The following is a 25,488-nucleotide window of genomic DNA, read 5'->3' as shown; positions in this document are numbered from 1 at the left end:
TCCTTATTAGATTGGTACCTAGGCATATTTTGTTACCATGATCAATTGCAAAGTTGTATTTCATGACATGTACTACAATTGTGGTGAGTTTTAAGGTCATCGGGTTTGCATATGGTCACCAGGGGGCGTTGAATAGTAGAATAACTTAGTATTTCCATATTAAATTGGTAACGAGGCATATTTTTTTATCACAATCAATTACAAAATCATAGCTGGTGACATGTTCTATGATTGTGGTGGGTTTCAAGGTCATTGGTTTTTGTATATGGTCACTAAGGTGCGTTATGTATTGAAATTGTTTGATTGTTGGCTGTACTATGTATGTTTCAATGCGCGAAATTAGATAGTTCCAATTGTCACCTAATTTTACTTAGCTGTCCAGAAGAAATTCAGATGTGTCGCCTTACTTTTACGCGAAGAGTAATCTATCGAGAGTCTATCGACCGCGCTTTACTACAAGTATTCAAGTACCTGCTGTGTCGAATCGATGATGAGTGTTGCATTATAGGCCTATTTATCTCTCTCTAAAATCGCAAATTTTTCTCTGGCTTTGCGCATAGGTTATTTCAAGTAGTGAGAATAAATGGTACGGTTAGCTTTGGTGCTACTGATGTCGATTTTTATTCTTCATCTCCATCATTCCAGAGAGCAGTGGAAATATGTCGAGATTTAGGGGGATGAGGGTCATTGAGACTTGGGTCACATAATTTTTCTGAGATCGGTAGATCACATTTTGCGGCCGTAAAAGGGCTGCGAACCGTAAAAGCGTTCATTGTATGTGTTTTCCTGATCTCCGTTTACGTTACGTTGTACATGTATATATAAGTGTAACATGGAAAAACCCAATGCCAGGTATTGATGTGCAGTCGCGGCCATGGCCATGTTTCAGAAGGTACCAGTATAATACCAAGGAATATAAATGTTCTAAACTCGAAAGGGGGACACCTTTGAATTTCTGATATTTTTTGAGCCTCAGGGCCTTTGGTCCTCTAGTTGTTATTTCAGCAGCGCATACCAACCTTGGTTGAGCGTGCGTGATCAGTCTTGAAATTGGTATTCATTCGCGGCATAGTGCTGCTGACAATTCAATTCATTCTTTATTGAAGCAATTAAAATTTCACAGAAAACATTTACTTTAACGTTTTAAAAAAATTCTTTTAATTTTCTTTTACTTGGGTGCTTGCCTTAGCGGCCATTTGAAAAATCTCTGTTTGAACATTTATATTTTTCAGTTTAAATATCTAAAACATCAAAACTGCTTTTCTGTAAAATGAATTCTGAAATGAATTGAAGACTGGTTCCCTGTCTCCAAAGAGCCAGAGGACAGTAGTCTATGGTGGCAAAAAACTTTATCGGATGATCGTAGTGGATTGTCATTTGAAGGAAATGCAACTTATTCTTGCTTAATGTCTTTATTATTTTAAAAAGAAAAATCGTGGTTCCTATTTTCGTGTTCGCTTCTCTTCACCTGAAGTCACTTGAGTTAGTCACGTTTTTTCTTTCAGTTGTAAGTTTTTCTATGCAAAATCATTTCCACACAATCCGATAAGTAATCTAGCAATTATCAACATGATGATAGATTCCGTTAAGACACTACAATATTCAAATAACAACTATCCAAAAGCTTGCACTAACTTGGTCCACGTCTACAATAAAACCATTCCGATTCCCAGTTCCTGTGTGTAACATTTCATGAAGTGATGTTAGACAACACCGATCTCTTAGCTCTTTAAAAAGTAATCAGTTCAAAGTTCGATTAATTCTGCTACAGAAAAACAAAACCACCAAGCCAGCTTTCAGTACAACCATGTCAGCAAGCCCATTGTTAGAATTTCTTTCTTGTTGTATATGGCCACCAGGGGTGTTGAATAATACAATAACTTCGTATCTCTATATTATATTTGTACCTATGCATATTTTGTTACCACAATCAGTTGGAAAGTTGTAGCTCATGACATCTTCCATGATTTTGGTGAGTTTTAAGGACATTAGTTATTCTATAAGGTCACCAGGGGGCATTGAATAGTAAAATAACTTAGCATTTTCTTATTAGATTGGTACCTAGGCCTATTTTGTTACCGTGATCAATTGCAAAGTTGTATTTTATGACATGTACTACAGTAGAATAGCTTAATAGTAGAATAACTCCATATTATTCCATATTTCGTATTTCCATATTAAATTGGTAACGAGGCATATTTTGTTATCACAATCAATTACAAAATCATAGCTGCTGACATGTTCTATGATTGTGGTGGGTTTCAAGGTCATTGGTTTTTGTATATGGTCACCAGGGAGCATTGAATATCGAAATTGTTAGATTGATGAGCATTTGAAACCACTTCCCAAGTGGGCATGGTGTCCCTGGACCCCTGGTTAATATGGGCTATTTTCATCCCTGTATTTGATGCGGTGGATCGGGTCCGTACGCAAGGACTAGTCGCTAAAGCTGCGCTGTTACCGGTATGTAATTCACTCTTTTTTTTGCTGGATCGCCCTGTCCCGGCGGTATGGATCGTGAATTTTCATTTCCCGGCCCCTGTAGCGCGGGAACTTTCATTGACTGAGTGCATAAAACAAGGTGACTACCCATACGGACCCGTACGATAACTTATTATGTACAGTAGCAAATTATTCGTACGCACACCACACTACAGTGCCACCTGATGAAGGCAATATGAAGAGAAACTCAATTGATATAATATTCATATGATATGAATTGTTAAAACAATGCTTTTAACCTTTTTAAATACAACAATCCAGTAGGCTTACTAAAGTCTATTCATTTTCGATTGGCATCGATCTTTTTGGTATATTTTGCTTAATTTTCGGCGTGCACACTTCAAATAGGTTTTAGTCAAATCAGAAGGGTTGTGCAGTCCAGATAAATCATCATTTTTAGTCCACTTGGGACTTAAGTCCCAGCGGGCTTGTGATGTTGGAAACCATGCACTCAGTAAATGACGAATGTAAGTCCAAATTTTCACTTTTCCATGGGGCCCAATTTTCGATGTTTACAGCCCGGCAGAGCTTTTGTAATGTTGATTCATCAAAATACGCACAAGGTATTCAGTGTTCTCGCTGAGGGGTTTTAGCACGACGGCCCGCCATGCTACGGCACTTTACCGCCACGCAAATAAAAGATACGCCATGCTTAAAAGAATTCCGCCATGCTAAAAAAATGATCGGGAGTTTATTTACATATCTAGCTTTCTAAGACTGTCAGGTTCACACGCTCAATTTTATAACCGGTGCATCGATAATTGTATAAACACATTCTCATAGTTACTTATAACCGGTGCATCGATAATTGTATAAACACATTCTCATAGTTACTTAGTAAAGCCTCTATACGTCAATAGTTGTATCGTTTCATGCAAGCGGGAGCGCGTACTGAACTGCCGGTGATAGGGCCTATAGATATCCAGGGATTTCCCCGTGTGTTAAAAATAAAAGAAATCAATGCTAATAAAGGTCACACCACTGCGCTCAGCGCGCGTTGAATACACGGGCCAGTGGCATCAATTTTTAGCATTGGTTGACGTCTATGACGTCATGCCAATGCTAGTAAAATGGATCGAAAATAGTAGTACGAAAAAATAGCGCCGACTCTTCTCATTTTATATAATTTCGGAAGAGTATCCAGATAGTTAAATAATAATAAGAACGCAACTATCACAATCTTCATGATGATATTGAGTTTATTTACATTTTCAAACGTTTCGATCGATTTCGACTCATCTCTTCGAGTCCTTTTCAAGAAATGACGTGAAAAGATACAAACTATGTATAGTATACTGTTACTAATTACAGAGAATATCATGCAGGCGTGAAGTGGCCTAGTTTACAAAGTACAAATGGATTATAAACATATCAAAATACGTTCAGTAAAAATGAGACACCATGTGTGGAGATTTTAATTTATAAATTCAAATGTTTGCGTGATGCAAATAACACATACATTGGTAAAACAATGCGACATTTGGCCACAAGGGTAAAGGAGCAAGGAACTTTGCCTTCAGCAATTAAGGAACATTTAACATCATGTAAAAATTGTGCATCAAATTTTTCTTTGAAAAACAACTTTTCAATCGTTGATTCTGGAAAAAATGACTTTGAAATCACCATCAAAGAGGCATTATATATAAAATCCAAAAAACCAAGTATTAACAAACAACTCTCTTCTCATTTTCATATTAACTTCAAATTGTTACTCCGTTCACGTAAAACATTAGAATCGTGGTAACACGACGTCCTGTTGGAATCGTGAAAGTCAGTTTGTTAAGACGTAGATAATTTCTCGGAAGTGACTGAAATATTTGACTGTTAATTTGATTTGAAAGTGTTTTGATGGAGATTTGTCCCTCCAATGAATTGATAATTTGCTACGGCACATTTGAAATTGAAAAATGCTGCAGGTTTAAAAGAATTGACATGGGTTGCTGTCGCCACCTACTGCATTCTATGATAGAATTGCTGTAGGTCAGATTTGCCCAGATTTTAGGCCTGGTACTGTTACAAATGACGCCAACTAGATCCACCTAATAGTTACTGTAAGTGTTTATGAAACTGCTTCTAGTCAGCATTGTTTGCTCCACCCATATGATATTTATGTTGCCCATGAAAGTAAGTGCATACATATAGAAACGACGTCCTGTTAGAAAGTGTGTTTCTAGTTCAATTTTGCCAGAGTTATTTATTGGAGGAAAATATCACTGTTAAGTACGCCGAGAACAACCATGTTGTATTATCAATCAGTTGACTGACATTGTAAAATTCGATTCGGCTATATTCTAATATAAGTTTTCTTTTTAGGACGCCCTACCCGCCTGCTGCCCACTCATTTGCGGTAGCACCCTCTTACGCACTCGGCAGAGATTCGCTTTGTAATGCGTGCCGGAAAAAATACCTTTTATTCTCTTTTCCATGCGTTAAACAACAGTGATTGAATTTATGCGTTGTTTGTCGTAAATTGCAATATTGCGATGGTTATTTGCCGCTGCTGTAGTTTTTTGGAATTGAATCGAGCAGCCTCGGTAGCTCAGTGAGATAAGCGTGATGCTGTTGAATCCACTATCAATGCTGAGTTACAAGTGGGTTTGAGTCCTGCTGGCTGCGAACAGTGTGCGGGCAACACTTCAAAGGCCGTACCGTCGTGAGGTTAGATGAACAATCCAATAGGAATAGTCTTGGGAAACCAAGATCCAAAGACGTACGTAAAGTCAAAAACAAACAAAAAGACAAACAAACAATCACCAGCCGGCCTCAGTGACACCAACGCCGGCATCGCTCTCTGCGACGTTTTGCATGCGTACATGCATCAGAGCTTGGAGCTCTAAGATCAGAGGGTCTTGCAATTGCATTCAGAAAAATCGTTCTGTTTTTGTTTTCATTATTCAGTGGGGCCTAACATTTCATGCGTAAAAATGGGTTTTTGTATCCAAATCTTGATTGATATAAATATCTTGGCTGGGACATGATGGAAAACTAGTTTCGTCTTTTTAACAGAATCGCATTAATGAGGTTTAACAGTACAAATAGCCTAGGCTAAATCGTTCGGCAGAAAATAAATTCATTTTCAGGAATAAAATCGTACTAGACAAATAGACCTTTAAGTCTGTGGTCCTCCCAATCAACATCGTCATAGAAGATTTGCAGATGTAAAACATTATAACCACTTATTACCACAGTATTATCTACCAATGCTTCAAGGCCCATGGGCCTCTTGTTCTAGTCTCCTATCGAGACGAACAATTTAATCATCATAACTCATCAAAGTCACCAAAATATTTTGCAAATTGAAATTATTGAATGCTTCCTCTAAGCTGTTAATGATAAGATTAAATTATATTAACAGATATGAGAACATGGAACTATTTAATGCACGTAAGCCTACCAATATACGGCAGAAAAGTGCCTCGAACAACTACCGATGATCGCTGCTACATGAAAATTCCCGAATTTCAACTAGTTACTTAGGGCCCCGAATGCTGGGAAACCGCATCTGAATACCTAGAAATATAAAATTTTTCCGGAGGAGCCTCGTCGGACCTTCCCCCCCCCGTTCCTGTTATGGGGTCGTGCCGCCATGCTTTAATTTGGAACCAGCGAGAACACTGGTATTTGTAGATCGAAGTGAGCTGAAGGATATAATACGGATTGTATCGGCAACAGCGATAAGGTAACAAAGCCTATGTTCTTTTAGTAAAAATAGTGTGGAATAAAATAATGATAATAAGACACACGCCATTATCAATAGGGTTTTCTGTGAAGTAACAGATAACCCTAATTAGGTAAAATGTCAAAAACAAACCCCTATATTGTTAATTTGGCAACAAGACTTTATTCTTAACTATTAGGCCTATTTGATATGAACGAACAAAAGCTTTGGAAAAATACGAAGTTGACCATAAACTTGGTGGTTCCTCTTTCATATGTTCACCACTGACATTGAAATTTTTGGATTGTTGAGCATTTCAAACCACTTTTTGACCACTTGTTGTCTCTGGACCCTTTGTACTGCATCAAAAATAGTAGCTGGCAATCTCCAATAATTTCATTTTTAAAGATGTTATGTGTTTTTAACTTGTAGTGATGGATATCTGGACAAATCAGAATTCAATTCATTATTGATTAATGTCATTGCTCATAATGGCAAACCTGGAAAGATCCTGCCCTCTGAGGAACAAGAAATATTTTCTTTACTAGACGATGATAAAGTAAGAGTGATTCATTTCTACCATGTATACCAACATTCAGTTTGACTAACATTTGATTCATTAATTTCTTCATTAAAGATGACTTATAACAGGGCTTATAACATGCCTTCCTAGATTTTAACTTGATTTCCGGTCTGTGCATTAGTTTTTTTTTATGTTCACAGATAATTACTCACTTCATATTGTATATGATCTTTAGCCCACTTGGGACTTTAGTCCCAGCGGGCTATTGCCTTCACTTTTCGTCCGTCCGTCATAGCGTCCATCCATCCATAGACGGAATCCAGTTATTTTAGGAAGTTTTGAAGACACTTCAAGGTAATATCTTGATATTTACTTATACATGTATCTACCCTAGACACATCTTCAGCCCAAAAACTGGCCCTGTCACATTCAAGATGGCCGACTGGCAGCCATTGTTGTTCGCCAAAATCAGCACTTTTTTACACATTTTCGAAGTTTTCGAAGGAAATATTGAAGATGCTTTTATCAATTATCTCGATCATTCGTATATATTTGTATCCCCCAAGGGCCCATCAGCATAACAAAAATTGGGTCGATCGGACCTAAGATGGCCGTCCTGTGACCTTTTTTGTGCCCAAAAATGTCAATTTTGGTCTGAATTCTGAGTCCTGTAGCTTCCTAATGGTTTGCCATTTTTCATTGCAATTTGTGATGGGTATTCTTTGAAAAGGGATCTCATATAGGGCCTACCTGATACAGGTATATTTGATCAGGCAATTATGACGCAATTATGACGCAATTGGCAGCGGTCATGGTGTCATCAGTACTCATTCGTTGGTGGAAAAAAGTTTTTCCACATTATATTGATACTTAAGCATATTTTGTTACCACAATCATTGGAAAGTTGTAGCTCATGACATGGACTATAATCGTAGGGATTTTCAAGGTCATTTGTTCTTGTATATGGCCACCATGGGGCGTTGAACATTACAATAACTTAGTACTTCTTTATTATATTCGTACCTATTCATATTTTGCTACTACAATCCATTGGAAAGTTGTAGCTCATGACATGATCTATGATCGTGGTGAGTTTCAAGGTCATTGGTTTTTGCATATGGCCACCCGGGGGGGGGGGGGGTTTGGGGTAGGGGGCTTGAACAATGCATTTACTTAGTATTTCTATATTATATTCGTACCTATGCATATTTTGTTACCACAATCAATTGGAAAGTTGCAGTCCATGACATGGTCTATGATTGTGGTGAGTTTCAAGGATATTAGTTATTCTATATGGTCACTAGAGGGCGTTGAATAGTAGAATAACTTAGTATTTCCTTATTATTATATTGGTACCTAGGCATATTTTCTTACCATGATCAATTGCAAAGTTGTAGCTCATGACATGTTCGATGATTATGGTGGGTTTCAAGGTCATAGGGCTTAGCATATGGTCACCAGGGGGCGTTGAATAGTAGAAATACTTAGTATTTCCGTATCATATTGGTAACTAGGCATATTTTGTTTCCACAATCAATTACAAAATTGTAGCTGCTGACATATTCTATGATTGTGGTGAGTTTCAAGGTCATTTGATTTTTCAAGGTCATTAGATGGGACGTTAAATATTGAAATTGTTAGATTGTTGAGCATCGGAAACCACTTCCCAAGTGGGTATGGTTTCCCTGGACCCCTAGTTTGTTATTATGTTAAGATATATTACTTTAATATTGTTGATGGGTTTGATTTTGGATAATATAGGTCATCAGAGCTGACGAATGCTGATGAATTTGTCGACTAAAGACATAAAAAGCTATTTTGATTGTATTTTCTCATAGAGGCAAATTAGATATTGAAATTTTTGCAAAAACAATTCCTGTCAGAGGATGCACCCCCCTACAAAAGGTAGATTATGTTAGGTGGCATAATTTAACATTTCATCATTGGACACCAATCAAATTATATGTTAGCTCAGTGCAGCCTATAATTCCTGATGGATTTCCATGAAACTTGGTGTGATAATTGAGGGAGGTGAGATGTCCACCTAATTGAATTGTTAGCCTATAATTCGGATTTGGACAGGGACCAGTGAGATGTCCACCCCTATTGCAGATCGTCGGTGATCGAACATGACTGCCATGGTCTCCCAGACCTGCCAACCTGGGTCTCAGCATTCAAGATGGCTGACAACGCGGGTCATGCTTTTTTCTGCTCCCGCTAAAGTTGTAATTTTCTGCCATAAAATGATGGTTAGTGCGTGTATCGCAGGATGAACGTGTGTGTAAAACCTGTTGGATAATGATGTGCTCTCTTTGCCTTGCTATCCGATCGTCTTATAAAGTGATCTTAGAGAGAATTTTATTATTTGCCGTATTACATAATGTACATGAACTACCCACGTTATATAGTGGAAACTGACAGCTAATATCTTGATATTTTTTATCATTGTTCGTCGAAGCATGAACCCTTTACGGCTGGCTGGTTACCAATTTGATTCCTAATTTTCGTCACCAAGGCTATGCGATTTACTGTGAATTATCATGGATTATCGAGAATATTCTAACCGCTGTTGCATAATGTGTAATAAGGAGGAAGAGGAGGTGACTGATAACCTGTCTAATCTCTCAAAGTCCCAGAGAAAACGTCGTCGGAGAAAGACAGGGACTAGTGAGGACCAAAGCCAAGACGATTTTGACTTTGACATGTTCAAAACAGATAAAAGATCTCATCAAAAGGAACTATCTTTCGAAATTACGAAACTATTAAACAGCAACGCTGTCGATCCTTGGAAAATGAAAACATTGAATTGAAAAATCATATTACTGAACTGTCAAGCAAATTAAACGAACATAACGATACGCTCCAAAATGCGGAACGGGAGTTAGAAACGCTTAAAAAATCTGTGAAAAATCTAAAATTAGAAACAGTTAACAACAACCAGTATTCCCGTAGAAGTCATCTCCGCATATATGGTGTTCCCTTACTAGCTGAAGGAACCAGTGAAGACTGTAAAGCCGCAGTTATATCTGTAATCAACAAGTTAGAATTGCAACCAGCTGACAACGTGACACTTGAAGACATCGAAGTTGCGCATAGATTACTTCTTCCTGGCTTGGATTAGTTGCCTATTCCTACTCCAAACATTGATTGTCTACATTTTCATTCTTGGAATTATGTCATACAAAATAAATACATTTTGATAACTGCTTATAAGTAACTTAACAAATTGTGGTAGTGTCACCCTGATATAATTTGCGTATTTCATAATCATATAGATCTACAATGTCATATCAATCAGTTCATAACATTTCATAGCTCTACTACATATTAATAATGATAATAATAATAATAATAATAATAATAATAATATAATATAACTTATGACTATAGTGTCAATATGTGCTTTAAGGTCGTAATCAACATGTGACATTACTCAATATGTTTTCACAATAATTAGCTATAGTCAGTGCTCATTGATAATTAATTAATGTCTCTCAAACGTGTCACTAGGTGTTTGTTTGTGAGTCCTGATGTCTACAACTTGTCTGACACCTAGTTCTCTCATTATACTCATGATTCTGTATATAAAGACTATGTAAAGCTATGATAATCATTCTCATTCCGGGATGCAATAAAGATTGTACATATAAGGTTTAACTGCCTTGTTGTTCCTGATGCATGGAATCCTGTACCGCTGGTGTAAATGCTAGTTCCCCAGCCAGCCTGCCGATACAACAACCAGCCGGTTACAGTAGGTGATGACCAAGCAATTTGTAACAAATTATGAAAAATTAATGAACATTGTATTTTTCACATAGTCACAGGACAAGATATGGATAACAGCATTATTAACTTATATCATATGTGATCATTAAATGGTTACTTATAAATATTAATTTAATTTGATATCATGCAAATTCGTTTTGTTACATTCAATTTTGAAATTTTTATGATTTACAGGATGGAAAAATTAGCAGGCAGGAATTCTTGATTACTGGAAAATATTGGCTCAAGCAGGTATTCCTGGGTATTTATTAACTCTAAGGCATAAAATAAAAAATTCTTTGTTTCTGGTCCCACTAGTATGATTTTATGGTTAGGTAGGTAGGGAATTTCATTTTTTTTTGGGTGTTCAACACATTAATGCGATATGCCCAGAGTCCTAAAGCATGCACAGTAGATTGTCATATGGGACAGACCAGTCTTCGCTAATGGTTGCAATCACATACAATGAAATCTTTCGATGTCCAGTCATTTATTTATTGATGAGACAGATTGAAATAACGAGGATTAAAATTAAATATTAAATTCTCTACCAAACAGCAAACTTTATTATGAAATCTTTATTTACAATTCTTTTTGATTGTGAACAAGTCTGATGACTCTTTCGTTTTGTTTCCAGTTTGTTATTATTAGGTTCTTCATGCTTATAATATCTTCTAAATCCATCATCGCGATCTGTCAGCAGCCGCCATTGTATCATTCACACTAATCACTGCAGGGAACCAATACAACTGCTTGGCAGCAAAACAAGGAGATTTTGTTTACAAGTACTTTCTATCTATTTCAATTTGTTTTTTATTAAGATCAAAATAGATAAAGCAGAGTCTTGAATTGATACATTATGAAATAAATCATCTTGCGTTGGGTTATGGCAAAAGGAGATGTGCAATGTTATCGATATTTTCAGTGCAGTGTTCACTGCATAGTAGGCGCATGCTGCTGTAGTACTGTATAGTAAGGCGCTCGCTCCGTGTATAGGTTGCCCGGGTGACAGCTGGCTGATCTGTGTATCACGTGTATGTCAGCTCACGCCAACGGTCTGGTGTAAACAAAATGCTTTAGCGCGTCAACTAGTTGAAGACCCTGATATGAACAACAAAACAAAAGTTGTTCATAGAAAAAATAACTGTTTGCTATCAACTATTTTCTAAACTTCCCAAGATTTAGGGTCGGCACCTTGTTGATCAGGTCGGTCGGTGGACCGGAAGCATAGACTTTTTTATTTTAGGCCTAATCAACTTACAACACATCGGCATATTTGTTTTCATTTACCAGCAATGCTTCACGTCATATCCACCTATTCTGTTGTCAGTTTACTACATGAAAAGTTTCATATTACTATGCCTTGCAGTCTGAGGTAAGACTGAGCATACAGTTTGAAAGATAATGTAATAAGAATGACCTTCATAGAAATCAGATATGTACCTAAGCACAGTGACATCGCCAAAGGTCCTACTGGTCTGAGATATTTCTTACCGATAACGAGAAACTTAAAATTTAAAAAAAAATAGATTATGTATTTTTAGAATCTCTTGTGACATGTTCACTTTATCAAGTAAACTGAAAGAAATGGTTCAACAATTGTAATAGGCATTTAGTGCCAATCCTGTTTCGAGAAAACATTAAAATGCATCTGGATACCTCTGATCTTTAATGATATTATGGGTGAGATCCGAATCCAGGTAATGATGCCAGAGGTAAAATGTCATAGGTAATAATGCCAGAAGTAAAAATGCCAGAAGAAAAATCACGGCATATGTAAAAATGTCAGAAGGAAATATGAGGAAAATTAAGCGAAGAATTTATGAACATTGGACCTCATATTCTTATTTACACTAGATTTTACATGCACAGTTTAGATATACATAGCATATTCCTTCGTTAATAAAAATTTAAAATGAATTACAAATTTATTAGATAAAAGAGAATCACAAATTTATAAAATAAAGTCTGACATAAGCAAGAAATTCATTGAAATTATTGATATTCTTATTTGCACAAGATGATATTGAGATACAACATATTTTCAGATCATTGGAAATAAATAAATTAATGCACATATTCTTGTATAATAAATATCAAAAAGCGAACATAGTATAGAATATGATATATAACACATTTCTAAATTAATGAATATTGATAAATGAATGCTCAGAGTTTTCATATTGAATGTGAATGTGCAGTTCAATCATATTTCTAGGTATAATAATTGGTATGATAATTAAAATCAAAAAGTTTACGACGAGTTAGTTCGCTGTAATTCATAACATCAAAGCAACAATTCAATGAATAGTTTATAAGTTTTGATACACTTGTTTCTTATAATCATTGAATCAATTTACTCTTCTGGCATTATTTCCTCTGGCATTTTTACTTCTGGCATTATTAGCTATGGCATTTTTACCTCTGGCATTATTACCGCGTACCTATGGGGGTGGGCCCCCAAAACCCCCACAAAAGGTTGATCTCATTGGTTATGTATTGGTAGATGAATCCAGATGGTAATTACATACAAGCTGGCTGACTGACAGCCATTTTTTATTTTAAAAATTTACATTTTGGCTGATAGCTGGAAATGTTTTTTTGGTTTACCTTTGTCAGCGATATGAAGTTGGCATTGAGCCAATTCATGTAAAATCACGGTATGTTTTTTATGTGAGCATTTGTTTCATTGGTTCTCGGCTTAAACGACGTATAATCAATGCGATTGAAGACGTGGCGAACCTCCGTCGATGACATGGTCAACATTGTTAAAATTCTACGAAAAACTGTTTTTGGCGAGAAAATTCTTAGCTCTCGCGTATAAAATTGCAACGACCTCGATTGGGGGGCGTTGTCTCTACGAGGGAATGTGATTGGCTGTTTTTGGGATATACGGGGAATTCCGGCGCTACTAAAATAATTATGAGAAAGCCATAGAATGGCGAACGTTTCATTGGACTAGGTGCCGTATACGTGTGAATTTCAAATGCTCATTACTGGTGAGAATGTAATTATTATCCGCCATAGGTATTGTTTCATTTTAATACCCGGTGATTGTTTTGATTGACATAAAAGTGTAAGCGAACATTCACTTACACAAGGCCCCACATGCGCGCGGAAATCATTAGATTAGACTGTTGCAAACACAAACACACGCGCGTACAGTATACACTACTATAGTGATACTGTAACGCTGCTTGCTGGTGCGTTTGACATTTCATCAGCAGAAGATGAGCGCTGCGTTTTCTGTTTGATAGAATTTGTAATAAATTGTGATTTCTTGTGACCTGAAAATACTAAGCAGCAAACTATAGGTATAGCTCGAGGTCTTAATATTGTAGTGGTAAATTCCAGGATTTAAAACGATCTAATACGCCGATTTCTTACTGCACCAGTATTTTAGCTTCCGCGGCCATACATTTAGCCACCCTCTGATATGTGACATCATATGAACTGTATTTGAATATTTTTTCATATTATGAAAAATATTTCTTTGAATATATAAAATACTTTCCATGCCACGCCTACCTGTACCCTACGAAATTTTGGATATGGACCGTAAACAAATGTATATCTTTGGTCTTATTTGACTACAAAATAATCCTTTAAGAAAGATAAAATACAATATTTAAACTTGTAGAACTTTGAAGTCACTTCAGAATGCCCTTACCCCAAACAACCTCTAGCTTTCAAGGTAAACCACACTTTGCCCATGGGCAATTTATTTTTTCCTGTAACGAATTGATAATTCCCATGTGTGAATGTTAGATGTAATTATTTATCAGTATATGAATCTTAGGTTTTATTCCATTCAGTATTTGCCTACTGGTCGCAATCTTTGATTCCAAAAATGCTCATTTTTGTCTTTAACTGTGTTCCTATTTCATGTAGAGGATTGGTTTTTCCCATGAGTTGTTCGATGAGATTATCCATGTCAATTGAACTACCGTATTTTCCGGTGTACAAGTTGACCGGGTGTGTGAGTCGAGGTCAAATTTTCAGTTTAAAAAGTTGTACTAAGGCTATAGTCGGTGTCGAGTCCCTTCTTCATGTGTTTACACAAGTCACTTTTGAAAACATTGCTAAGGTCATTCTCATAGTAGTTGAGAGTCTATACCACTGTTTGCAATTAATCATTTGGATCTGTTGTTTCTGATAGTAAATTACTGGATTAGTGCTCATTGATTGTATCCACTTGTTGAATGTATTGTGTATACATTGAATGCCGTGCACCTGTGTAGTCTAGTATTAGACTGCTGTTCAAGTATTGATTATTGGCACGCTGCCATAGCAGCACCGCTCATGAAATGCTGTACAATGATACACGTGTGCGCTTTTCTTTCTCATTTGATTTTTAACATCAGTTCAGTTTGAACCATTTCCAAACTATGAGAAACTATTTTATCAACATTCTAAATTCTTATTGGTATACGAGTGTATTATACCATGAATTAATATTCCATTTCATCATGGCAACCTTGAACTCTAAAACATTGTCAGTTTAAACGATATTGAAAGCGTATTCGATGTATTAGTCGACCAACGCTTTTTGGACATGGTTTTTGGTCTCAAAAACTCGACTTATACAATGGAAAATACGGTATATATTTAGTTCAACGTAAGTGGTCGAAGCTCTTTTTAGCACTTTCTTGTAAAAACTCTAAACTATCCTCTCATAGAATCCACTGTAAAAGTCCCCCTCCTTCTGAATGTAGTGAAAGTAGATACAATCTTAAGGTCACTTAATTCATATTATTGATACATATATCTAATTTATTCATATTTTAATGTGGAACACCATAAGGATATCGTGAGCATACAAACTATTGTATATACCATTTGAATTAAAACATACTACAAATTAACAGTTCATTAATACTTAATTAGTACCATACTTAAAGTTATCACAGTTAATGAAAGGGTTCATCGCACATTTCAAATACACTAGCTTGAATCTAAAATATTTCAAATTAAAAGTTCATTATTGCTTATAATTCATGGCATCGCACAACTCAAATATACCACAAATTGACAAGAGTTCACAGTTCAAAAATATTCCAGTTCGAATTTGAAGATATTACAAATAAAAAGTACATTAATCTTATTAATTCTAACAATTAATTTTATTTTAAGATTTTACTTAAGAATTTATCCCAACGAAAGAGAACTTGCGCAGTTCAAACATTTCAGCCTCATCGCAAATGAATAAAATTGGAAAAACATTTTGCTTTGAAATGTTCTTGAAAATCACCAACTGGGGATTTTTACCTACTTTGAATATTTGGGGATTTTTACTGAGGGGATTTTTACCTACAACCGAGCCAGGGGGCAAAATTTGGTATGAACTGCCATTTTATATGGGTGATTTGCTGTAAAGGGGGACACTTCTGATGAGAATAATTTTTGAGAGTCCATTTGCAACAGAAGGTTGTAAAGTTAAAGTGTTGTTGGAAATATAATGTTTAGGTAGAGATTGTTGAGCCACTGACCTCAAGGCTAACAAGAATTTTTCCGTTGTCAGGTCCCAGGCCAGTTCTAAATGAATTGTGTGAGTGACCACAAGTCAACGAACACAGACAACATTTTTTTATTAAAATTGTGCAATTTAACTGTCATTGGACCAAGGTAGTCCACACCTATGAAATGAAGCAATTAGATTGTGTAACTAGTATTTGGCAATGAGATGGATTTTGTAAGAAAATTGGTTGATGAACCACAAACCACACAACAAACCACACAACTACAAAGATAGTGTTTTACAAGTTGGCTTACCTCAATTTCATCAGCTGTATCCAAAGATGACATTCGTTAGCAGTCATACAGCAGTTACGTATGAAGCGATAAACTAACACAGAGACTTGTAAAATTTTCATCAAAGACAAGTGTTCTCTACTCTGATAAAACACGAAACAGGAAATTAAAGATTTTGCTCCTCTATGGATGACAAATGAAGCACCAGAAGTGAGAGTGAATGTTACTGGTCTCTTGTCATTAAGTAACCATTTAGGTCCTTGAAACCATTTGATATTTAAGATTTTTTGTTCTAGGTTTGAATTTTCAAACCACCGAATTAGAATGTCTGCCAGGTTCTCTGAAATTGGACAGAAATGCCAATTTTCTCCCTCTAACTTTTGAATTTCATTGGCTCTATTTCAGATAAATTCAGGCAACTTGTATTTTATCCAACTTGAAGCAATTTGGCTCTCACATTACTAGCGAACAGAAACTCAATTTCATCTAGCTGCTATTAGAGTAGCTAACAACTCTGTAGGGATTTCTGCTCTGTATCATAATGTGGATTGTCAATTTCATCATCTTCTGTGAGTGGTTCTGGCAGTGCAGTAAATCTCCCTACCAGCAGATGTGAGCAACTGCATCATCACCAGGATCTGATACCACATGGTTCAGCGGACAAATCATTTAGGCTGCCTTTTACCTCATTTGTCAACATTATGAGTTTGTCATATGTGACCTTCCTGGAACTGCTTTCTTTGATGTATTTTTAGGCTCAAAACTTCAAATCGTACAGTAATCACAATAGGCCTACTGGATTTTCCCCTAATAATGAAATCTTTCATTTATTAAAGAAAAAAATTCAATCACTTTAACATATTCGAAGCATAATTAATTCTTTAATTAATTCTTGAACAATTATATATTCAAATATTTTAGAAATATTAAACTTATAGAAATTCATCAAGCTATTTAACTTAATTTAATGATGATTTGATTTAAATCAATTTTAAGAGTTGATTATTTATGATATTTTAAATTAAAATGGCGTGATTTATTTTTTAAAGTATATTTTCTACCACAACTGCAGTTAACTATTTCATCCGGATTATATTTTCTCAATTTATTAATTTCATCATCAAATTCACATTGAATCCCTTTTTGTTCAACCATTTTTTCATTTTCTAAATCGCATTGTATCGATTTATCTTCATAAGTTTATAATCTGAATTATTGTTTAAATAATAGATTTTAGGTTTTTTATTGGCTCACGTTAGTGAGCCCGTGTCAACGTTCTGGCCAATTGATAATCATTCGTATGCCTAATACACTACGCTCAAAGCTATTTTTAGCATACTCCAGCGCAATTTCAGTAGTCTGTAATTTCACTACTACTGGGCGAAATTAACTAATTAGGCAAAATTATATTTCGTAATTGGTTTTTCTTTATAGTGCGCAAAGTTGAAAGCCGTGGGTTTCATATTTTTTTTACAAATTTACCAAAAAGTTTCAAAAATTTGATTTAATTGAGCATGTTTTTTTATGCAGCATCTTTCACTGTCCAAAATATACTCAAGGCATATGATATAATGCTTTATTGTGTGCGATGTGTTCAATGATTCATGTAGTTTTTTGTAGTAAGGTAACGTTGCATCAAGAAATCTGACAAAAATGTGGTTTCAAAACGTGGAAATTCACTTCCGTGTTCGCAACGCAGCTTATTTATTGATAGTAACGGATTTTTAGGGATGAGTCTGATATATACATGACTGGAATACTTGCTTTATCATCATTAATTGAAGCATTAGCGATCCATTATGGAGCCTGATTATTAGTATTAGTTTGTTAATCGGGCACAGTGATGAGCGTATGCGTTGAAAACAGTCGTGTACAAACGCATAGGCAATATCGCCTTATACAATCGTGTTGACTGCGTGTATGTATCAGTTATAGAGTACGCGCCACGGTGTAGGTCGCGCATAACGACGATTTGTCTGAGTGAAGATGTAAGCTACTTAAAGCAATCCTATCGTGAAATTATTAAACACCACGTCAGTCGATAAACTTTGTTTCGTCAGTAACCGGCACTGGCCTCAAATTTGAAGAACTTGGGAGTTTCTGTGCTGATTGGTCCGTATATGATAATGAAAAACCTCCGATGAAACCCAGGCTCTCACCAAGTTTGTACCCTATCGTAACGGGTCACTCATAGTTTTAGTTGTTTTGCGTCATTCAAGGGATGTATCAAAATTATGAACATTTGTTCAGACAAAAGGCCCATAATCAATTTTTTCAAAGATTAAATTCTCGTTGAAAGTCAGTTATCATTAAAAGTTCACACTGACCAAAATTGAGTCCTTTTTATATATTTTTTTCAGGTTTAATTTTTAATGAAATGATTTTTTGCATACCGGTAGCCTACGTGACAGATTTTTTACTTTACACCAGTTTGGCGAGCCACTGGACCATTGGTCCTTTATTTTCAGTTTGAATGATTAGTTCATTGATTAATTCACTAATGAATAAGTTAATAACGTATTAAATATTTCAACATTATTCTCATCAACTTATTCCATTATTCTAAATATTTCACCATCTAATATTAGATCTTTAATGTCATTAATCATATAAGATTTCTGAAATTTTATTTCATTAAATGAAATATAATGTTTGATTTCCATTACATCTAATAAATTTTTCAATTTATAACCATCAATTTGATAAATCATTGTTTGAATTGTTTCCATTTATTAAGGAAAAATCTTATCTATTAGTGCGAAACTATGTACCAAATAGTGTCGCCGTGGAGAAGAATTGGGCCTTGAAATTTTTTGTGGTAGTCAATCATTGTATAAACTAATGCAACAGGTATAAACGGGTCTGAAAATATTTATAGGGGGGCCAAACAGAGGCAGACAAAATTTCAGCCAATCAGTAAGCAGGAATTCTAATTATTGACTCTAACTGCATCAAAGCTATTCAACAGTGCAGCATCATTATGCAGTCACGATGGCCCAGTTGTAGAGCACAAGACTTGCACCTGATGGGTTGGGAGTTCGAGTCCTGCGTAGCTCCATACATATTTTGTTTACCTCCGATTCCAGGTTCCCGGTCTCCACAGGTACAAGTCATCAAAGCTCATAGGGTCTCCACGGGCATGGACACATAGATTTTAAATGGCCCGACTTAATTCCATTGTGAATAAATTGAACAGTTTGAAGTTCTGGGCCAAAGGAAATCACCTGTGGTTTTCACAGGTATTACTCTAGTTGTAATTAAAAAGAAAATACACAATTCATTACTCCTCCTTTTAACCTCATTTTTAATTTCAAAATTCGTTTAATTTTTACTCCTCATTTTTAATTTCAAAATTAATTAAATTGTCCTCATTTTAACCTCGTTTTTATTTTTAAAAATTCATTAAATTTTTACTCCTCATTTTAACCTCATTTCAATTTCAAAAGTTCATTCAACATTTACTCCTCATTTTAACCTTGTTTTTAATCTCAAAATTCATTAAACACTTACTCCTTGTTTTAACCTCTTTTTTAAGTGCAAAAAATGATAAATTTTTCTCAATTCATTTATTTCATATTGTTTTTTTTTGGTTTACCTTTGTCAGCGATATGAAGTTGGCATTGAGCCAATTAGAATGGTATAGTTTATTTTGCATGATAGATTGATACAAAGATATGTAATTATACAATACGATAGAGTCTGAAAATATAATAACAATCAATCATTGTAGCAATAGATTATGAGAGGAATTAGGAAAAGCCAAAGTTGGCTTTAACTAGTCCTAATTCCTCGTCCATTCACTCCCACATGCACACCCTCATTCACTCTCATGTGCACACGTTACCAAACATTTGGATACATACATACATTCAAAATGGAAGAACAAGCAATTAGCATGGAAATGGTATCAATCAATAGTTAGAACAAAGGAAATGATGAAGACTATTTTTAAAAGCGGATGGAGATTGAGGGCATTCGAGGCTTGTACTTAAACTGTTCCAGAATTTGGCCCCTTGGATTTTGACAGACTTGTATTTGTAATTGGAGTTAGCAAATGCTATATGTAGGTCCCGCGGCCTGCGAGTCGGACTACATCTATAAATGTTGTTTCTGAAGTTAAAAGAAATGATTGAAAATTTCAGGTGATGGCTAGCCTGTTGGAAGACAAAATAACCAATTTGGAATTTGTGGATATCTTCCAGTTTTAGAAAATGTAGTTTGCGAAATATTGGAGAGGTGTGTTCAAGCCAATAGGATTGAGTAATGGTTCTAAGGGCCCTTTTTTGTAGTATAAATAAAGGTTGTAAATATGATGTACAGGCGTTGCCCCAAACAAGATTTACATATTGCAAATGCGAGTGGACATAACAATGATAGAGATTTTTGAGAATATCGAATTGCAGGAAGTTTTTGAGTCTATTGATTATTCCAATCCCCCGAGAAACCTTTTTACAGACAGACGATATATGATCTTTCCATGTTAAATTACGATCAAAAATGACACCTAAGAATTTTGCACTATCAACACGATTAATGATTTTATTGCCAAGAAAGATATTAAGTCCTAGGTGGCCCCTATTGCCAAATACCATATACTGAGTTTTATCTATATTCACAGATAATCTATTGGCTCTAAACCACTGTAATAGATTTGCTAGATCCGTATTTAATGTATGCTCTAATTTTTTTGGGTCTCGATCACTGTAAAAAAGTTGCTGTCATCGGCAAATAGTATTGATTGTAAAAGCTTACAAGAGGATGGACAGTCATTGATATAAATAAGAAACAGCAGGGACCTAAAATAGACCCCTGTGGGACTCTGGAAGTAATAATTTTGTGGTTAGATAAACAGTTTTTAAACTTTACAGCTTGTTTCCTACCCAGGAGATAATTATGGAACCAACTTAAGGGAGAACCACGGATACCATAATGTTCTAGTTTAGTAATTAGAATTTTATGGTTAATAGTGTAAAATGCTTTGGACAGATCGATTAATGCACCAGCTGTAAGAGGCCCTTATCAAGAGATTCAACTATTTTGTCAGTGATGAAAGTTAGTGCTGAGGCCATGGAACGGTTTTTCCTGAAGCCAAATTGGCGCTCAGCTAAAAGGTTAAACTTATCTAAAAATTTCAATAACCTGTTATAGAATAGTTTTTCTATAATTTTAGAGGTCGATGGAAGGATAGAAATTGGGCGATAATTGCTAAAAAATAGTTCTATCACCTTTTTGAAAATTGGTGTAACATGTGGGATTTTGAAAATACTCGGTACAACTCCCGTAATGAAGCTACAATTAAAGATATAAGACAAAGGCTGGGAAATTGAGGAGATATTGGCTTTGAGCATTTTCATACTGATATTATCACATCCGCTGAAAGCTTTTTTTTAAATTCATAACTATTTCCTCAATAGGCGATCGAAAAAAATTATTATTAGGCCAGCCGTAGGCTGAGCCTATTACTATACAAATGGAGCGAATTTAAATGACATGGTTTCCACACAAAAGGCTCTTTTGCTTGCCAAGTGAGGGCATATTCGAACAAATCACGTATTTAAGCGTAATCCATTCTCGGAATCGTAGCGAGCACGAAAGTTAAATCAGGAAAATTTCAATTTTTATCAGCCAATCAGGAAGTTGTGTCTTCCCTGTGATTGGTTTATCTGAAAATATCAGCAGCTGTTCACGTGAATTATCGCGATTTCATTACTGGCGCTTTTGCGCATGACTTCATGTATCAACACGCGACAATACTTCCGCGTTCGCCTACGTGTTCGCTGATTGGCCCATTTACTGGGAAATTCCACAGAAGCCTAATGTGGTTTGTTACAAGCGCTGTGATTGGCCCGACCCGATTCTGGCATGGCTTTAGCTTAGTGGGTCCGAATCCCTTGACGGGTGAAGATGATGGATCCTATCAATATCTATTGAAACTAATAAGTTTCCCGGTTGGGCAGCCGCGGATATCTACCGGAAGTATTCCGGTTCGATATTTCGAGGTTTCTTTGAATTTTGGAGTGATATTGAAATCAGGTAAATACCAGCGGTAGATTGTGAAAACCCATTGCATGATATTTGTATTACTTAATCAACGAAAAGCGTCAGGGCCGCGCCAGGAGTTTTCGTGATTCAAGTAGCGCAATAGCCTACTTCTTCGTGTTCGTCCACCTCAATTTTCACTCCGCTGACACAGCTCTGTCCCCGTCGGCGCTGTGATTGCACTTTCGTACCACAAAAATTTTTTTATTTCTATATCAGGGAGGTCTGGAGAATAAAAAAGTCAAAATTTGGATATCACATAGGCCTGATTTCGTCGAATAAGTCGACCATGGTCGTTACGTTTCCGTACTTATTACCACCTAAAACCGTCTGAACAATTTTGTCACAACCAACATTTCGTTTACAGAAATCAGGTGTTCACGTGAATCCGCGGTATCGTCTACTGTTTTACTTCCGGGTTTTATTTTAAGATTTAAAATTGTATTTCAAGATCGATTTCTATGAAATCTTTAGTTGATTAGGTGTTTGGGAGGAATTTTTATTTGCTCTACAGAAAATTCATCCTTGACAATTGCGCAAGGTTCGCGAAAAAAAAGGTTTTACCAAATCGGGTGTATGACCTTGATATGCTAATTAGCCATGTGCCCGAATTGCAAATTCAATCAAATTTTATTCTGCCAAAAAATGTTAAATACAATTCGCTTTCCGAGAGTTAATGGTATGCTGCATGGAACAAAGTTGTTTTGAGATGGGTCTTGAAGCTATTTAGGTCGAGAGATAACCATCTAGATAGTTCGTGAGAGTTCCAAAGTTTTGAAGACACTTCAAGGTAATGTCTTGATATTTGGTTTATACGTGTATCTACCCTAGACACATCTTCAGGCCAAAAACTGGCCCTGTCAGATTCAAGATGGCCGACTGGCAGCCATTGTTGTTCGCCAAAATCAGCACTTTTTACACATTTTTGAAGTTTTCGAGGGAAATTTTGAAGACACTTTTATCAATAACCTTGATCATTCGTATATATTTGTATCCCCCGAGGGCCCATCGGCATGAGAAAAATTGGGTCGATCGGACTCAAGATGGCCGTACTGTAACCTTTTTTGTTCCCAAAAATGTCAATTTTGGCCTGAATTCTGAGTCCTGTAGCTTTCTAATGGTGTGCCATGTTTCATTGCAATTTGTAATGGGTATTCTTTGGAAAGGGATCTTTTATATCCGAGAGGGTATTTTTGACCAGGCAATTATGACGCACTTGGCGGCCATCTTGGGGACATCAGTACTCATTCGTAGGTGGAAAAAAAGTTTTTCCACATCATAATTGATACTTAAGCATATTTTGCTACTATAATCAATTGGTAAGTTGTAGCTCATGACATGTTCTATGATCGAGATGAGTTTCAAGCTCATTGGTTTTTGTTTATGGCCACCAGGGGGCGTTGAACAATACAATAACTTAGTATTTCTATATTACATTCGTACCTATGCATATTTTGCTACCACAATCAATTGGAAAGTTGTAGCTCATGACATGGTCTATGATCTTGGTGAGTTTCAAGCTCATTGATTTTTGTATATGGCCACCAGGGGGGTTGAACAATACAATAACTTAGTATTTCTATATTACATTCGTTCCTGCTGTCTGTGTTAACACACGATTTTACTATGTAAATGATATTGAGCAGGGAGTGTATACTGATAAATATAACCCACAGATTACATCATTTATAAAAAGCAAATCTGACAGGCTGGCCATTGTGCCCCTTGGGGCTCTTGTTAATTTTTTCGCCAAGAAAATCTTTAAAGTCTTTATCTGATGCGGGTATCTGAGATTCTAATTGTGTAGCTATATTTACAAAATAATTATTGAATTCATTGGATATTTCATTCACATCAATCAATACCATATTTTCAAAAACTGGCCCTCGTGGCCCTTATGTTTGGCCTTACTGAAAAAAGTGTTAGTAGTTTTCCATATTTCCTTTGGATCTGATTTACATGATAAAAATTTCCCTTTATCATACATTTCTCTACTTTTCTTAAGTAGAGCATTTAACATATTTCTATATTTACAATATTTGTCTTAACTCTGCTCGCTTTTATTCTTTAAATATTTCTTAAAAAATTTTTCTTTACACTTACTAGAGTTTCTAATACCATTTGTAACCCATGGCTTATTGGCTTTTTTCGGTGCGATTTGTTTAATCGGGAAACATGTATCATAACAGCTGTTCACAATTTTATAAAATTCGTTACACAACATTTCAAGGTTGTCGTTATTATATACATTCTGCCAGTTACTGGCCAACAAAGAGCGTGAGAAATGTTCAATTGACCATGAGTTAATATCACGGACCTGAGTTTTCGACGGGGATTTGTCTGGTTTAGTCTCATATACACCTTGAATGGCGGCAAAAATTGGGTAATGATCCGTGAGATCAGCTAAAAAAACGCCACTTAGTTTGGAATTCGTCAATAAAATTAATTAAAATGTTATCAAAAACAGTCGCAGAGTGCTCGGTGACACGAGTAGGGAAAGTGATGAGGGGCGAAAAGGAATTAGAAATCGCAGTATTCATAAAATTGTCACTTAAGTAATTTTTGCCAAACTTACTGAAGTCAATATTGTAATCGCCCATGAGAATAACATTTAGACGGTTAACCCCCTGGGCAAATGTATCAAATTCAGTCTGAAAATCGTTTAAATCCGAGTTCGGTCCGGTATACAACGCCAATAATTAGCTTATGTTTAGAATTTGCAGTTGTTTCAATAAATAAGGACTCAGCTAGATTTAAGGAATCCCTGATCTTAAAGGATATAGCATTATTGATCAAAAGACCGACTCCACCCCCTCCCTTATTTAGTCTACTTCGGAAGACACTAGTGAAGCCAGGTAAATGAAACAAAGATTCATTTGATACATTGGCGTCCGTCCAAGTTTCCGATAAACCAATTATACTAAAATCATAGTTGATTATATGGATATATTCAGCCAAAACTGTTTTGGTGGAAAAATTCTTAGCTCCTGCGTATAAAATTGCAATGACCTCGATTGGGGGCATCCTCTTAACGTGCGAATGTGATTGGGTGTTTTTGGGATATACGGGGAATTCCGGCGCTTCTAAAATAATTATGGGTAAGCCATAGAATGGCGAACGTTTCATTGGACTAGGTGGCGTATACGTGCGAATTTCAAATGCTCATTGCTGGTGAATGTGTAATTATTTCACATATCTGTGAAATGTTGTCATGACTGATATGACTGGATGCCGACTTGAGAATACCGTT

At 35.9% G+C, this 25,488-nt stretch overlaps 1 protein-coding gene across 3 annotated transcripts in view; it reads left to right on the top strand.

Annotated features, from left to right (window-relative positions):
* LOC141905773 (nicotinamidase-like) overlaps nt 1-25,488 on the top strand; it is an 81,000-nt gene that overhangs the window by 7,978 nt on the left and 47,534 nt on the right. For 2 of the 3 annotated variants that reach the window (XM_074794793.1, XM_074794791.1), the window contains exons 2-3: nt 6,593-6,719; nt 10,644-10,700. In XM_074794793.1, coding sequence (XP_074650894.1) covers nt 6,593-6,719; nt 10,644-10,700 — 184 coding nt within the window. The remainder of the gene's footprint in view (nt 1-6,592; nt 6,720-10,643; nt 10,701-25,488) is intronic. The other variant, XM_074794792.1, reaches the window with a different exon arrangement.

Source organism: Tubulanus polymorphus, chromosome 5 (assembly GCF_964204645.1).
Source record: "Tubulanus polymorphus chromosome 5, tnTubPoly1.2, whole genome shotgun sequence".
Classification (NCBI taxonomy): domain Eukaryota; kingdom Metazoa; phylum Nemertea; class Palaeonemertea; order Tubulaniformes; family Tubulanidae; genus Tubulanus; species Tubulanus polymorphus.
This window is presented reverse-complemented; position numbering and strand designations above follow the sequence as displayed.